The sequence below is a fragment of the Corvus moneduloides genome, chromosome 3 (assembly GCF_009650955.1).
Source record: "Corvus moneduloides isolate bCorMon1 chromosome 3, bCorMon1.pri, whole genome shotgun sequence".
NCBI lineage: Eukaryota > Metazoa > Chordata > Aves > Passeriformes > Corvidae > Corvus > Corvus moneduloides.
In genome coordinates, this window is record NC_045478.1 from 57,619,721 (window position 1) to 57,636,583 (window position 16,863).

General features: G+C 39.3%; 2 protein-coding genes across 11 annotated transcripts in view; one reads left to right on the forward strand and one right to left on the reverse strand.

Moving 5' to 3' along the window:
• Positions 1-11,247, forward strand: part of L3MBTL3 (L3MBTL histone methyl-lysine binding protein 3) — a 76,894-nt gene extending 65,647 nt beyond the window's left edge. For all 8 annotated transcript variants that reach the window (XM_032101703.1, XM_032101705.1, XM_032101706.1 and 5 more), the window contains 4 exons: positions 1,381-1,472; positions 5,351-5,514; positions 6,325-6,387; positions 8,293-11,247. In XM_032101703.1, coding sequence (XP_031957594.1) covers positions 1,381-1,472; positions 5,351-5,514; positions 6,325-6,387; positions 8,293-8,436 — 463 coding nt within the window. In that variant the 3' untranslated portion in view covers positions 8,437-11,247. The remainder of the gene's footprint in view (positions 1-1,380; positions 1,473-5,350; positions 5,515-6,324; positions 6,388-8,292) is intronic.
• A 738-nt stretch (positions 11,248-11,985) lies between these two features.
• The window catches only part of SAMD3 (sterile alpha motif domain containing 3), a 36,165-nt gene continuing 31,287 nt past the window's right edge, over positions 11,986-16,863 (reverse strand). The window contains exons 7-11 of one of the 3 annotated variants that reach the window (XM_032101713.1): positions 15,902-15,979; positions 14,952-15,152; positions 14,396-14,567; positions 12,666-12,748; positions 11,986-12,421 (exon numbers count right to left, since the gene is read on the reverse strand). In XM_032101713.1, coding sequence (XP_031957604.1) covers positions 12,104-12,421; positions 12,666-12,748; positions 14,396-14,567; positions 14,952-15,152; positions 15,902-15,979 — 852 coding nt within the window. In that variant the 3' untranslated portion in view covers positions 11,986-12,103. Of the gene's footprint in view, positions 12,422-12,570; positions 12,749-14,395; positions 14,568-14,951; positions 15,153-15,901; positions 15,980-16,863 lie in introns of all 3 variants that reach the window. The other 2 variants (XM_032101715.1, XM_032101714.1) reach the window with 2 other exon arrangements.

The window sequence follows — 16,863 nt, forward strand, 5'->3', positions numbered from 1 at the left end:
CACTGGTATTGGTTGTCATACCGTTATTATTTGTGTCCTGTCATACTAAAAAGGCTGGATTTTCTGATCTGCTTTGTTCATTTTGCACCATTAGTAGTGTGATAATTATATTTCTGTTGAAGTCAGTGAACTTGAATCTTAAATCAAGCCCCTACTTGATATAGTCACGGATGTTTTCTTGTATATAATATATAAACGTTATTTATTAGTATAAATGTAAGCAGTGGAATTAAACAGACCTGTTTCTTCTGCGGATTTGTCTTCTGAGGGTTAGCTAATCTTGGTGTGTAACAAGGTGTTAGGTGTAGATTGGCTTTTTATCTGTGATTGTGACATTTGTTAAGGGGTTCTTGTTGACTCTTCTGGGGATTTCTTGTAGTCTTGACTCTAAGAATCATTCTGTCTGCTGCATATTTTTGGAATATGCTCATTATGTACTTGGCATCTCTGAGTGCTCTGTATCTGTGATGGTTTAGTAAGAATTGGCCAGAGTGCTCTGAAATTCTTAAAAGCAGGAGTAAGTAGACACATAATGTCAGCAAATTCGTATCACTTCACACCTGTAAGAAACCAGGCTGGAAATTACTTCTGAAGGCAGAGTTTGAAAAGGAAATTCCCAGGGGCTCACTTTAAGATGGAAATGTGCACACCCCCACTTACCCCCCCCCTTTATAAGATAATAAGAAATTCTCTTATTAAGAAATTCTCTTAATATGAGAATAAGAAATTCTTTTATTTCCACATCTCTTGCCCAGTTTTTCTCAATAGGGGGAAGACATTCCCTCTTTGCAAATGTTTGGGCCAGCAAAGCTGAGGGAGAAGCTGGATCAGAAGTAATGCAAAAGCATATACAAAAGAATACAGATATTTTCGATGGGATCATTAACAGCTGCATTAACAGCTGGGTGTCAGGAACTGTACTGACAATGAATTGATGTCAGGTAGAGATGAATGTTAGGCAGAGAAAAAGGAGTAGGTGTTATTGCAGACAGTTCCTGAAAATGGCATGCATAACCAGTAAGGCTTTGTAGGACATGCAGCTATAGATGTGGGTTTCACTCTTCTCACCTTCTGCTGTGGACACATCCACTGCCTTCATTTGCATAGTTTTCAGTTTCAGTTATGAAGTCAAGTGTGCTGGTATGGTTTACATAATCTTGGTTTACACTGTTCCTGAGCCTTCTTTGCAAAATTCATGTCAGTAATCATGCCATTCTGTAAGTCAGAAAAGTGATCCTCTTTGTTTGTTTATTTTATAATGATACGACATCCTTTGTGTGTGAATCCTGGTGTATTAATAGCATTGCTAGCAAGAGATGTCATCATGCATAGTGATTTTTATGATGTATTAATAAAAATTGAACATCTTATTTTCCTCAGTGGAGTACTACAAACAAAGGACACCATAAAGAACAAAGAGTGTGAAGATGAGGAGACAGAAAATAAACCGCTCATTTCAAATGAAATTAAAGGTAAATTGGAAACTTCATTTGTTTCAAATTGAAATCTGCAGAGGTGAAGAAATGTGATGTCCCTTGAATTTCTCATTAAACTGAATTACAACTTGTTTTCCGCATTCACTGTTTGTGTCCAAAAATTTCTTGACAGCACTGTTTCTTTATCTTGTAATGATCAGAGGCTTTGCCAAGAACTTTATCACAGTTGTAAACATGAGTGCAAAATGAAGAGTGATGTAAAAAAATCTCATTTTAATGATGTTTTTCCACTGACTTTTAAAAATAGGTCATTAAACCAATCCAAGTGGTAAAGGTATAACATTTGCTTATTGCCTCGAAAGTGTTTTGAAAGTTAAAGCATTTACACATTACAGACATGATGCAAAATTAAGGTGACTTACTTAACCCAGCCTCAGTCTTGTTGAGGGTGATGGCCAGACTGTGGCTCTTCACTGGCGAGACTAGAAAGTTCTTATATGGTCTCCAGAGGTTTCTTCCAGCATGGAGTTTTCTTCTGTTCAGTGATTCTGTGTAGGTACTGCTGTATCAAAACTCTTGGCTGTCACAGATACAGTTGGACAGATTCAAGCAACTGTTCATTATTAATTTTTATCCTCATTGTTTAGAAAGAATACAGCACAAATCCAGAACAAAGCAGTCTTATATTTGATAATTATTTTACATGTGTGAAACTTAGTATGTCAGGATTGTTATGACTCTGACTCAGTGCATTGTTTCAGTGCAGCTGACACGAAGGTCAATACAAGTTAAGTGTCTTAATTTCCTAATCTTAGTTCTTTGTATTTTTTGATTATTTTCTTTGGCAATTTTTTGTGCAACAGCAGTTTTTAAGGCTTTAATCAAAATTCGTAGGACTTGAGTAACTATGTTTCTTTAAGATCTACATGTCTTACTTTTTAATTCTAAGAAAACTGGCCTGATTTTGTGAAGCATTTTGAGTTTGACGGAATTGACTGTTTGGATAAAGTTTCACCAACAAGCTCTGCTTGCGAGGTTCTTGCATAGTCAGATTTAGGAAAACAGAACATTTTCTTACATTATCATCTAGAAAAGTTGTCCTTGTTACACACGTAATGTCGCGTTATTATGTGTTTGAGTAGGATGGCACATTTAGGCTATAAGACAAAAATGGATCATTAAGTTCTTGCTATCAGAGTCATGGAAATCTCAAGATAAAATAATTGTAAATTCGTAAATTGTGTCTGTTGGTAACTGTGCTTGTTGCCCTGTTTTTTTGGCATGTCACTTACCTTGTTGTTCTTCAGCCTACTCTTGCAATACTCACTTGGGCAGTTCTCTACTGATAACTTTATAAAATGTGTACTGCTATCTTCTCTCTCTTTGCAGAAAGATTATTTGGAGCTAAAGAGCTCCGCTGAAATCACAGCCCCTTCATATGAACTTTCTTGTGGACATAAATCTTGTGCTTAAAAATGGTTTTTAACATGCTAAGAGCTAGAACCATGCAGGAGGGACTGAGCAGTGTTAATGGTCTCTCATTAGTACTGGAAAGTATTTGCCATTTGGCTTCTTTGAAGAGTAAGTTTATATTTTGTTCTGTGGTAACTTGCTAAGAAGATAGAAATGAACTATCATAGAGAAGGATAACAAAGTAGCATAAAGTATGAAGAAGAATGTAAAGGCAGGTGGGCTGATGCTGAAGCGCCATGTCAGCAGAGAACACGGGTTAGTTTTAGAAGTGTGAACTTTGTGCATCTGACTGCTGTCTTGTGGAGCTGGCAAAATTGGAATATATGTCATATTTTGTCTGGCCCAGAAAGACAGATTGCCCCTCTATGGGAAGCAGGGCTTGCAGAGTGAGAAATATCCCAGAGCATGAGGGTGGGGAAAACTTTTAACTGTCTGGTATTAAAGACATAGATTGTAGCCAAACTGGTGTGTTCTGGACTTTCTGGTACAAGGTTACCCTCACTAAACCTAAATTTCCTTTTGATGATGTTCTAATTATGTCTGCCACCGGGCTAGGGACTTTTATTTTTAATTTTCTCCATCTAGTTGGGTAAATTGGCACTTTCCATGCTCCATTTGTGTGCTCTTTGTCTTACCTGTGAGGCAGATACTATATAGACTGAGAATGCTGCTCACTATGCCTGTACCTATGTGCTGTTGTGTGTACATATGTTTAAACATGCAAATACGGGGTGTGATTTGTGCAGTATTTTCTTCACACAGTATTATAGTCAGCTATTTATGTGGCAGTATTACTATATTGCATGTTTTGTGGATGAAAGGAAAAAAATAGCTGAATACTTTTATTTTCAACTCTTGAGAGACCTTTTCTAGAAGGAAAAGGTCAGAGGATGAGGATGGGGAGGGGATTCAAGGGAACAATGAAAGATACTGTTCAGTAAAATATGCTTTACATTCAGCACAGTTGCTGCCTGACAAGACACATTCCTTTCTCACTGAGATTTTTATTAGTATTAGAGGCTCTAAGGAGCATTTGTAAAACAACAGTGAAGTGTAAACAAATATTTAGGGAACTCTCTTCGAAGAGTGAGAGTATAATGGTAGTAAAACATTAACGAGTCTATTTTAAAAAAATTAATGAGTGGGCTGACAGTGCTGACTAAATGGCTTAAGAGTCAACTTCTGAATAATAGGCATTAATATGAAATGAGGATAAATCTTGAAAGTAACAAAAAATTAGGCTAGAGGAGCAGAACAACACAAGCAAATGTAATAACATCCTATGATAGGCATATTATAGACCAGCCCCACTGTGCTGGCAAAAATCTATAATGGGAATTTGTGCTCTAGTTGTTGGGCATAAATATGTGAAAACTATAACAGTAAGGATTGGGAGAACTTGTGGTTAATAGCAGCTTCTCAAAAATGGAAGTAGAATGGAACTGCAACAGAAATGAGCAGTCCAAACAAAAACAGCATATGGATTTGTAACTGCAGGAACCATGTTATTAAGGAATATTAGGCATTAAGAGCATGCTTTGTTGGCAGGTCCTTCAGAAGTGAATTTCAGAGGTTTTCCACAATTTTAGTTGGCAACTGGGAAGCACTCTGGCCTGAGTTCATGTAGCAGGCATGTGCTTTTGCACTTCTAATGGATGTAAATGAAAAGGGATGTCATATGCAGTTCAACATCATTCAAGGTGCGACTCTTCACTCTTTCCTGCTGCATGTGTCTGCAACTGCTGCTTTTCTCCAGAAAACAGCAGCATGTGGCTGAAGACACCCTCCCACCAGTACTTACCTTCGGGGGCAGTGCAATGGGAGATCATTCCTTCTGTTATGGATGAGTGTGATAAAAAGCAGCACGGAGGAGTTTAGTGTTATTTTCCAAACAAAACATTCAGTTAAAGTGGAAGCAGAGAATTTGCAGACATTGGCGTTTTTTCCTCAGAAGAACTGAAAAACATTTTGTTGTGGATGAGCCATAAATGTTGTGTGGGCTGGAACTGTGTAACTGATTCACTTGGAATTTTGTAGCAGTGCAGTGCTGCTTTCGATTTTCTAACAGCTCGACTCCAAAATTAAGTTAATTCTTGTGTTGCTGTACAACTATTAAATGTGTGTGTGATTTATTGTACCAAAATATTTAAAATTGTTTGACCTATAGTGTGTTATGCTAACAGCTCCGATGGCATCGAATTGTGTTGTGTTGGAAGAGACTTCTTCCATGTAAGAGCAGTTGTATTTATAGAGAGCCAATATAATGATAGTCATACCAGTGGAAGAGCACTCATGGCACTCTAATTCTGGTGTAAGCAAAAATGTACAGCTTGTGTAGGGAGGTCCATATGTAGGAATAGAAATGAATGTGCTTTTATTGTGACTGATCCCATCACTGACAGAGGGATTTAATTCTTGTTTCTTGCTTCCTGTTGCTGAAGATGTTGAAGAACCCAACACGCAGAGACTTCTCTCTCAACCAGTTATCGTGTCTTCCAAGCTGCAAATCCCTGGCCTACCCTTGCGCTGGGAACAGCAGAGCAAGCTCCTTCCAAGTGTAGCTGGGATCCCAGCCAGTAAAGTTTCTAAGTGGAGTACAGATGAGGTAGGTTCCCCCTTTATCTTCTGTCTTACTACCACTCCTTGAAAGTTGATTCAGAGCTTTAGATTATCCCCATTGATTAATACATGAGTACTCAGAGGATTAGACTCAGCCAGACCTAATGTAACTGATCCCCAAAATGCCCATTCTGCTGCCATGCAGCCCCAGAAGCAGAAATATTAATGCATACGTGTATTGACAGAGATAAATATGCATATATATGTGTGTGTATATATATATATATATATACACATATGTATATATATATATTAAAACATACTCACTGGTGTAAGGGTATGCTAAGTGTAAGAGTAGTGTTTAATGTACAGCCCAGCATATCAGCTGCCCATGGTCTCCACTCCCAACATCTAATCCCCACACAAACGTTCTGGAGGAATGGTGTAGGGGTCTGCATGAACCAAGAAGCTCTTCCTGGTGCATAGTTTGGGTGTGGCACACTGCTTTGGAGAGTGCAGAGAGGAACGCTGTGGATATGGTCAGGCCATAACACCTGATTTTAAGATTAGAGCCCTGTCTCCATTCAGGTATGTGACAATGCTTGGACAGACAAAGTCTTGTCATTGCTTTACTTTCACAAGTACCTGTGACTATTCTCTGCACCTGAGGCACTGGGATCTCACTTAATCAGAGAAAAAAAGAAGCATGACTCCATACACTTAGAGAAGAAGGTAGAACACCTAATACGAGACTGTAAAAGCAATAGCTAAAAGACTTTAATGAATGTCAACCTTAAAGACTATTTTGAGAAAACCTAAGTCTTACTAAATCTTTTGTTGTATACTTTGGTGGCAGGTCTCTGAATTTATACGAAGTTTACCAGGATGTGAAGAACATGGCAAGGTGTTTAAAGATGAGGTGGGTGAATTTTATTTCAAAAAGACAGAGACAAAAAAGCTTGGTAGAAATACATATAAATTAGTAGGATGAAGTGTATGGAATCATAGAATCGTCAGAGTTGGAAGAGATCTTTAAGATATTAGGTCTAACCCTCCAAACCAGCACTATCCCTGTAGCCCCTAAGCCTTATCAACCAGCACAGGATCCACATGCCTCTTAAACACTTCCAGGAGAGGTGACTCTACCACCTTCCTGGGCAACCTATTTCAATGCCACATTGTTTAAAGTCAGTTGCAAATGTATGGAAGATTAGGTTGGTTTTCAGGCCATGAAGTAGGAAGAAATTAAAGAGAAAACTAGTCAAGTGTCAACCAGGTGCTTTTACAACTTTGTTCCTGCCAGTTGAAATTACTCACCAACTTTGTTACTTACTACTGTTCTTTCTTGATCTGGTTGGATGAAATTTATAAACAAGTATGTTATTTTAGTTCTGCAGGATGTTAGTAAGTAAAATAAAGCAGAACAGTGGTTCAAGATAACCACCTCTTAAAACTCTGCGTCTTGTCTGATCACACTTGGCTATTGATGCTCTTCCTCCTGATATAACCAGTTTATGAAGGTGATTTGAGTGAGCAGGAAGTGAGAAGATCTGAAGGTTCTGATGAGGTTCAAAGGAGTATGTGCTCACTTTGTGAGCATGCCAGGCATGCATTTGTCATCTGAGAAGATTGTTGTTCCAAAGTTGTCATTAAGAATGGATAGGGCTTTTAGGTACATTAGGCCTTTATAAACTAGGTTGGTTTTTTTTCTGCTCAGCGGTTTGTTATTCCTGTTAATGCTTAGTTTCAAGAAGGCAGTTTGATCACAGATGCCAGAGTGAATAGTTCCGGTGCTTATCCCAGCCAGTCGACCTGAATGGGCAGAGTCAGCCAGCCTTTCAAGTGAAGAATAATTGTGGTACTTAGACCTGAGAAGGCACCTCCTGAGGGAAAATGCATACAGATGGCCCTGCTAATCTCCTGCAACAGAAGCTTTCAGGCTGTGCTATAGATTGTAATGACTATTACAGCTGCATATCAAAGGACTGGCAGGCTGCATCTCTGGGCATTTTGCACTTGCTCAGATGTTGGACATTTAACTATTCAAACCTACATAGGCCCCTATGTTACTTGGGGTGTCTCATCAATGAATTTAGAAATAAAAGTTGGCATATTGCTAATCAAGTCAGGAAAATGTTGGCCCTGTTGAAACCCCTGGAAGTAAGGACCCTGGGGCTCTTCGAGTTGGGATTTAGCACTCCTGCTGAGAGAAGGATTTGCTTACAGGAGAATGTTCATTTGTAATGTTTTGTAATATAGCAACACTACAAAGCTGGCAGAAAAAAATTCCGGGTTTTGAAAAGTTCTGTTGTGTTTGTGTTAAAAAGGCAGTTTTATTAGCCTGGCCCCTGTTTTCATCTGGGATCAAAATAATTCCAATTTGCTGTTTAGTGAGTAGAAAGTGGTGGCCTGAAGGGGATTCCAGTTCTGTAGCTGGGAGTGAAATCCAGAAGTTTTCCTTATGGATGCTTGCATAAAAGGAATAGCTAAGATGTTTAACAGCATTGCTGTGCTTCAGTATAGTTGAATTACACTTAATTTACCCACTTTACTTTTCAATAGGTTTTATATTGTCAGTATGAAAATAAAAACTGTTTAGCTAAAAATTAGCCAGAAGGTTGTTTTCAAGCAGAAGATCATCCTGTTCTCTTGGACTAGCTGATCTGTCTAAAGGTTGAAATCAAAGCTCTCCTGAAAGCATTTGAAAGTGCTTGTATTCAGCCAGCCCTTAACTTTGTCTGAAATTGCTGGGACTTTTCATGTTTTCTGAAACGTTTATACTGCTGCACTGTCAGACCTATTAATAGCTTTTTTTCTTTTAAAGCAAATTGATGGAGAAGCATTTCTGCTAATGACCCAATCAGACATAGTCAAAATAATGAGCATTAAGCTGGGACCAGCCCTAAAAATCTTTAATTCCATTCTGATGTTCAAAGCTGCAGAGAAAAACTCACACAATGAACTTTGAAGATAATGGAAAATGTGCACGAACCAGCTTTCGCCACTGGAGCTCATGTATTATTCAAAGCACAAAGACTCACTAGAAGTATTGAGTAAGGACTCTCAGAAAGGAAGAAACATAAGTTCAGCACTGGTGGACTATTTATATTCTCCTAGAGCCAGTACACATCTGAATCCTTCTGGGAAGTGTTCAAGCTTTTGAGAAGGTACTGTGTAACAACCGAGTCAGCTGGTCTTATTTACCAAACTAATGGCGCTAATTCTCCATGGATGGTTAGGATCCCTAACTCTCTCTGGACATCAAGAAAACCTTCATTAATTATTTATGCTGTATTATATAAGGGAACGTTAATATTTTCTAAGGATTCTTGAATTGTACTTCATGTACCCATTTTACTTTTCAGAAGCTTTTACTTCATTTTATCAAAATAAAAACTGATCAGCCAAAAATTAGGCTACAGGTAGCCAGATGAGACTGTTATGGCTAATGTGTATTTGTGCCATAGTTTAAAAATGAAACACTTAATGTTACATATGTGACACATTATGCTACAGCATATGACTTTACAGATAATAAAACTGTCTGTTTGCTTGTAACAAAACAAACCTTGTTGGGGTTGAAAATAATGCTTTCTTGATAACTGAATGTTTTTACTTTTGCACGATTACAGAAATGTTACGTGAGTTTTGCCACCAGCATCTTTAATGTATTTTATCAAAAGACCAGTATAGAGAAGGCTGCAACTGAAAAATAAAGTTTGACTTCATAGAAGACTTTTTGTTTATGCTGCACAATAGAGTCCCAGCCATTTACATGGGAGCCTGCTACAGTCCTGCAGAACATGGAGGAAAATAGGAGTATTTTGAGGCAAGGAGATTAGCAGAAAAGAAACTACATTCAGTCGTGTCTGCACTTCCCTGTCTTCAGGGTAGTTACCACAACAATGGAGAAAAAACTGTGCTCAAGCTAGGACTGCTACCCTGGTTTCATATTCCACAGAGGTTTGCTTTCACAGTGGTGGGAGAATTATTTCACCCACCACTTTCTAGCCGAAAACTCTGATTTGTAAATGAATAAGGCATAGGAGGAAAGGCAAAGCACGAGGAAAAGGATACTTAAATGCTTGTGGTGCACCAGCACATCCTGTGTGTAAAATACATGCAATTCACTAGGTCATTAGCAGGCTGTAGACATCACCAGCAGTTACTGAGGTGAGGCAACCTCCCTTCTTGGAGGATTATTGTAATGATTTGTCAGCGAAAGTCGTTGCACTTGGTATATGTACGTAAGATGTAAACCAGATGCACTTTATATGGAAGAAAGCCTAGCTACCTGTATACTGAGGACTGCTCCAGAATGCTACTTGTGCAACAAGAGAGAGAAGAGCTGGATAAGGTTTTTTGGCAGCCCTGTGTTTAGTGCTGCAGTGGGCAGTTGCTCAGCTGTAGAGCTGAGAACAAACAGAGCATTTCCGTTGCACAGAGCTGGGAGAATTTTACATCTTCCCACAGATTTTGCTAGGCTTTTCTTTGGCTGGAGTTCTTAAGTTTTCACTCTGTGTATCCCTTCCAGATCGTGTAGGTGACTGGTGCCTGCCATAATATGAAGTGAAACAGGGTCAGTATGAAGTAAGTTGCATTGCTCTGTTAATTTCCTTCCATAGCATTGCATAAATAATATTTTTACATTTTGTTCAATATTTGTACATTCAAATTGCACTCTTATTGTACTACAATACAAATAAAACCTTAACTGGAGCCTCTGTTACCTTTTTGTGTGCCCAGGATTCTCAGATGAACCCAGCTGCTCCTGATGGGTGTGGTGTGGAGTAATTCCTCACTGTAGCTCAGTGGGGCCAGGAGTTTCAAAAGAGCAACTTGGCTACTGCTGTGTGCCCTCTCCCTGAACACTTACTCCCCAAGGCTCCCCTTGCCATTAGTCAGAATCCCATTTATAGCTCTGGACTTTGTCACTGGCAGCAGCTGAAGTTGCACATGCAGATCAGTAAAATGCCAAATTCTTCTGTTTTCTTTCATTCTCTCCTTCCATGCAGTTTATTTTCCTTTACCCTCTGTGTCTGTCCTGTGTGCCGCGTCTGTAGCCTGCAGTGATAACCAACGAAGAGATTTGCAGCTCAACAGAGATTACTTGGGGATGTTAGCATCTCCCTGAATTTTTATATACAACTACTTACAAAGTACTGTGGTTTAAGAAATGGATTTGAATTAATACTGTTTACAAGGTGTAGAGTAAACCTCACTTGAGCCCAATTTTTTATTCATGCAGCTATCACATACAATAAGGAGGACATACATATCCTTACTTTTGTATTCCATGTGATGAGGTAGCTAAATGTTGCTCTGTTACAAAAACTACAGACAAAACTACCCAACAAATTCACTTGGAAACGAAAACCATTCATCAGACCTACTGAATCTTTGAAATGGCAGTTAGCATTGGTTTTTGTGTTGTATAGGTGGTAGCCCAGCCCTTGCACTGATAAAGGTTGTACTCTGCATTCCATGGGAGCTATGTGAAAAATCCTAAGCCTACAGCAAGAGAGTTTGGCCATTAAATGCAGCCATCTCCTCTCATCCTGAAGGATCTCCCACTGTAATCACTGCCTTGGAGTCACCCCTTGCACAGCCATGCTTTACCAAAGTTTCTGTGATCTTCCAGACTGTGTTTGAGTGTTTAAAGAATCATTGTGACCACAAGTGCTGCTTTGTCTACACTGACATTTTTTGAGCTGGTGGGAGATTGGTCTGTAATAGAATGCAGTGTTTTAATAAAAAGCCATTTTTTATTTCTAATTAATGCAATGGGTCTTGTCTGCTGGCTGCTGTTCCTGTCTATCACCAGGCACTTGTCCAAAGCTGTGCACTGCCAGGCAGTGTCCCCTGGGATTTTCAGACATGCAAGAGCTGAGAGGAGAGTGTTGGGTAAAGAGAAGGCTGTGGAAGAAGAGAGGAGAGGGCCTCCACTCTGTGTGGGCAGACAGAGAGTCACCACATGGAGAAAGCTGATTTGTTCCAGGGACCAATTTTGGAAAGAAAATTAGGCGTTCCCTCTGCAGCACCAAAGCTGTGGTTACCACTGCACATGGCAGCACCCCAGATAAGTCATTCTTGCTACTTTGAGAGCTCATCTTAGAATCCCTATTTTTTAAATTCAGGATTAATGTTCAAACAAAACAAAATGTTTCATGCAAGAAAAAAACAATGAAAAGTCATCATCCTGCAAATTAAAAATCAGGCCCACCATTTTAAACCACAAAAATTATTATATTAGGCTCTCAGCAATCCTAATATTATGAAGCAATGGTAATAAGTACATGTTTAATTTGTGCCATTTCAAAACATTAACTGTATTACCATCTCAAGAAGCTAAGTGCTCATATTGATTCACATTTTAATTCTCAGTCAAAATATCTGAATTTGTCAAATGCTCCATATAGAAAAATAATGCATAACACATGAAGTAATCTAGAAAATTTTATTATGTCTAGACTGCTCTAAAATCTACATTTAAAATAATGAAACTATTTGAGTTTTAATTTTTTTTTTAAGTAGCCAGTACAATAAAAAAAAAGGATATTACTAAACATAACTTTTAAATATACATACAATTTCACTACAAAGAATGGCACAAAGGGATTTATTTTAACAAAATATCAAATGCTCCTGAGTGGAGTGCTGGGCGCACCATCAGATACTGGATGCTTGGGTGCCTCCAGCCCTGTCTTTACTGGGATGGGCAGGGATGCTGGGTTCCTCACCTCAAAGACCAGGGACTCCAGGAAGTTCAGTGTCCTGTGGATTCTCTTTGGGCATGGGATATTGAACACATGAAATGCGGCCACCAGCGCTGCCAGAGCCATGGTGCAGTCATCGAGCTGGGCTAACTCTTCCCTTTCTACGTACAGGGCAAATGCGCATGAATTCATGTTGAAGGGATTTTTCACTTCCAACACTGGTGTCACTGCCTTTACCTAAATTTCAAAAAAGGGTATTTCAAATGATGCCACAGCATTGCTTCAATGAACAGCTCAGAGAATTAAGTAAGCCTGATAACACTGCTTTGAAATTAGGTAGTATTTCTGTGAGTACTTCTACTCAAAAGACATATGTCATCTCTTACCAGGAACTAAGCTGAGCCACCAAAAGGCCAGGTGATGTGCCTATGCAGGTGATAAAAGGAAGAGAGACCAAGGCTGCTGGTGCTCTGTCTCCTACCTCCTCATTCACTGCAGCAAACAGACTGGAATCATCTCCAAAGACCTCTGGCAGGAGTAAACATGCAGCAGTCATTTTCATATCTGTCAAAGGCAAGGATTTCTACTAAATTACAAATGAAAACTTTCTGGCCCTGCAGTATCCTCCTGGAAAAACAGATTGCTGTCTATGTAATAGTTTTAACAGCTCAGTAGTGGAGCTGTTGTTCAGTCCACTTTGAAGGGTAATTTGTACCACAGTCAATATTTAGGCACATCAGCTGTTAATGGACATTAGTGTCCAAATCATTCATGGAGCTCTGCTACTCAATATTATGATTCAATTTCCCTCACAATAGGTTAAGTTGGCCTTTGGGTTGCTTTGAGTTTGTGAGCTGAGTAGTCTTCCTGCCCCCACTGGCCTTCCCCAAACTCCTCTGTCCCCAGTAAACTGGCTGTCTGGGGAGTCGTGCTGCCACAGGACTCTGCTTTGAAGGCTGCAGTACAAGCTGGTGCCGCAGAACCTCCTGGCTCCTGTACCTGCTATCCCTCTGGTTCAGCTGTTACTGACTATAACAACTATTTTGCAGGTCAGGCTTCTAGTGTCACGTACTTCACTGAACTTAACTTGCCATGCTTTTATTATCTAGGTGCCAGGTCAAGTTGTTTGTGAAAGAAAAACAGAAAAGTAAATGCCTTGGGACTTTACTAAGGTATAGGTGAAAATCTCTGTGGACACACTGTATAAGAAAAGGGTACTTACTATATCCATAGTTTTCCTTGGCCAAAGCTATGAATAGAAAGTCCATAAAGGCTTTCTGTATTAGACTATTCCTTTAGCATTTTAATCTATCACGAGTACTTGTGTTTTTAATCTAAGTGAAGGAAACCCCCAGTATTTTAACCTACACTGCTTTCTTCTGTCAAAGATGACCTGGCAATAAATGGAGTGAAACTGCTATAGGACACAAATGTGTTCATATCGCGTGACCTTGGACTCACATCCTGGCATTATGCCTGTTTGATAGAGAGTGAGTCTAAGGAGCACTTCTCAGAGAGCTAAACTTGGGCATAGGCAGCGTCGGCTGGGGAAGAACAGCAATTCTGAGTGACTGCTGTGTAGGTTTTGTCCCTGCAGCACCACATTCCCCAGACTTCTCAGACTGGAAGAAGCTGAGTGTCAGCAGGTGTTTGCTCCCCGACAGCCAGGGAGCCAAACACGTCGAGGTACATGGACCTCACCAGAGGTACCAGTTTGTGCCCTTTTTCCTGCAGTGTGTCTCTGCAGAGATGAGGTGGCTGAAATAGGTAGTGGGAACTACAGCTTTAATTTTACTGGGATAAAGATTTTAACCATAGAAACTTGCTTCCTAAAGGAAATTGTGTCCTTTTTTATGGGGCTATTTCTAAAGCAGAAAATTAGTTTTACATGGGTATTTTTAGAAGCACTCATATATCTAGAAATATGTACTTCTGCTCATCTAGCAATACTTATTTTAAGGTAATTACTTACTTTATCAAACCTGCAGTCTTCTATTCAGTGGGAAAAAGAAGTTTCAATACTTGACTGACTTAATTTTCCCACTAATTTAGTAGCTTTTATTCTCAATGCTTCACAATCATTATATATTTTCAAAGAAACTATAACATTTTTGAAATATTTTTGCAGTACGATTGAAACTAGTTACATAAGTAAGAACAATTAGCTACAACAAAACTCTGATATTCAGAGCATAGGAGATTTGTACTGACATTTCAGAACATCTTCCTCGGTGTGCTGCTTCAGATTTTCTTGCAGCATAATGTTAATTGGATTATTCCTCACCACATACAAGGACAATATGTTTTCTGAATAAATCTCCAAAATCTCGACTGTTTTCTTATAAATGTCCATGTGTGTGAGAAGCTGAAACTCCCTAAAAAGCTGAAAGAAAAACAAATATTTGATATTGCAAACCTCAACACCAAAACTGTAAACAATGCATGCACTTTGAAGACAGGATAAAACTAGCTCAGTTAAATAAGATTATAAACTCAAGAGGCTGATTTAATTTCTTTTCAAAGCAGGGAAGAAATACATCAAGTAACACCAAAATACTTCAAATAGTCCACTGGTGGTGTGGGTGGCACCTTTAAGACAGAACTGGTGAACCTTTCAAAATTGGATTAGCTGCAAAAATATGAGTTCGATTAAAGAGAACATTGCTGATGGATACTTCAGTAGAAATATCCCATAAAATACATTCCTACAGATGTATCACATCTATAACACAGAATTCTATGTCATTATTAAAAATAGCTCTGTTACCTGATAAGGGCATCTTAAGAAAGGAAATAGTCTAAGAATATCTTTTAGAGGTGCCTTATCGCTGATCATCTTTCTCCGTATTTCTATTGTCACATTCATTCTGTTATCCACTTCTTCCCAGTTCCTCTGAGTTTTCATATATTCTTGATTAAGCCACTTAATATGTAAATCCATTGTACTCCCTTTAAGATGAGCAGATTTCTATCAAGAAATGAAGGACAGAATTTTAACAAATCAGCCTTTTTATCTGATTATTTAGCTTTCTTCACTCGGGTCATTTGATGCGACCTCTGTGGTTTGAGTGTAGTCAAGCTCAGCAGAAAGTGTAGTGCGGTTTCAATTCCAGCACTGTGAACTCACCCTCGTATTCTAATAGATTAAGGTCTGTTTTCACATAAAACTATACCTGTAAGCCAAGTCCCCCAAGCTCAAATTGCATATTTGAGGCTATTCATGAAATTCCTGTTCCTGTGTCTGGTTTGTCTCATTGTGGTTTATTGGAACTGAGTTGTCAGTTTTAAAGAAAACTCAGTGTTCAGCAGTATTAACTCTGTGTTACCAAGAGAAATTGCATCTTCCGCTTACTCATACAGGTCCTAAAAGCAGGACAACTAACTTTCACATTTATGCTACTGGAGTTTGTACTCCCAAGGAGACCAGCTGAACTAAGAAAACTCTTACTGAAAACCATTATTTGGGCATTTTGACTGTTAGAGTTTTCAAAAAGTATTTTTGTACTTGAGGATAGTTAACAACCTTCCTCAAAACTATCGTTATTGTCCCTGAGGTAATTCCAAAGCCAGTAATTACCAAGAGGAGGAATGGCTATCCAAAGCAGTACACCAATAGGAGTAGCCTGAGTTTGTGTAGCTTATCCATCAGTGCATGCAGTGAATTTGCTCACTGAAAGAAGCTGAGGGGACATAGAGATGAACAGGTAGTACAGTTACCATCCTCAGGCTGCGTTGCCACTGGCTTTCCCTGTCGGTATTGTCACTGATGCAGCTGTGGCTACACACAGGGGTGACCTGTGGGTCAATGCAAGAGGGAATTGAGACACTTCAAAATGTTCCCCAGAACATTTCCGACACAGAGCTGTGAAACACACAACATCCCAAACCACTTTGCAGTGCTCTGCATGTGCAATTAAACTTTCCAGTTTAATTAACATCCTTCTTTAAAACCATGCATGTGATATCCCAAGAATGGTTGCACAAGGTACGCAGTGAAAAAAAACCGTCTCCATCCCTCTGCATGCAGGACAGATACCCAATGTGACCCCTGCAGGTACTCTCTGGCCCTTGCTAGGGTTCTGTATTAGCACAGTCGGCACTCTAAGAGAGAATTTTAGTCTTCATTGTGTTACAACGATAATGTTTGTTTCTGACCAGCTTGTGTAGGCATTCCTGGCCTCTTCCTCAGTGCACAGGAGCAGAGGTGGGGGATCAGACAACTCAGTGCCATACCCTCCCCTACCTGCCTGGGAAGGGTGCTGGGAAAAAGTATAAATGATGAGTGGATGGTGCTACTTCCTGTGGGTTCTGTCAAGACTTCACTACACTGGGGTTTGTGGACTCCCAAACTTTATATTTAATAGCCTTCAGTATTTATATAGCCCTCAGTAGATTTTTTTTCTCCTTCAATTACTTCTCCCAGTCACTTTTCCAACTCTCATAAAATCATACCTTCCACAAAATCCTGCTGTAAATTTGGCAGTTTAACTATATGCTGTCAGAGGAAATGCATTTATTTTTCTCCTGCTACCTCTGCCTTCTAATTATCATACTGGATTCAAAACCTCTTCACCATCTCCTTGCCACTGTAGTTTTATAGATATGTCATATTCTGTCCTCAGCCATCTGTTTTCCAGCCGAGACCATCCTAAGCTGTTTAATCATTTCACATATGAAAG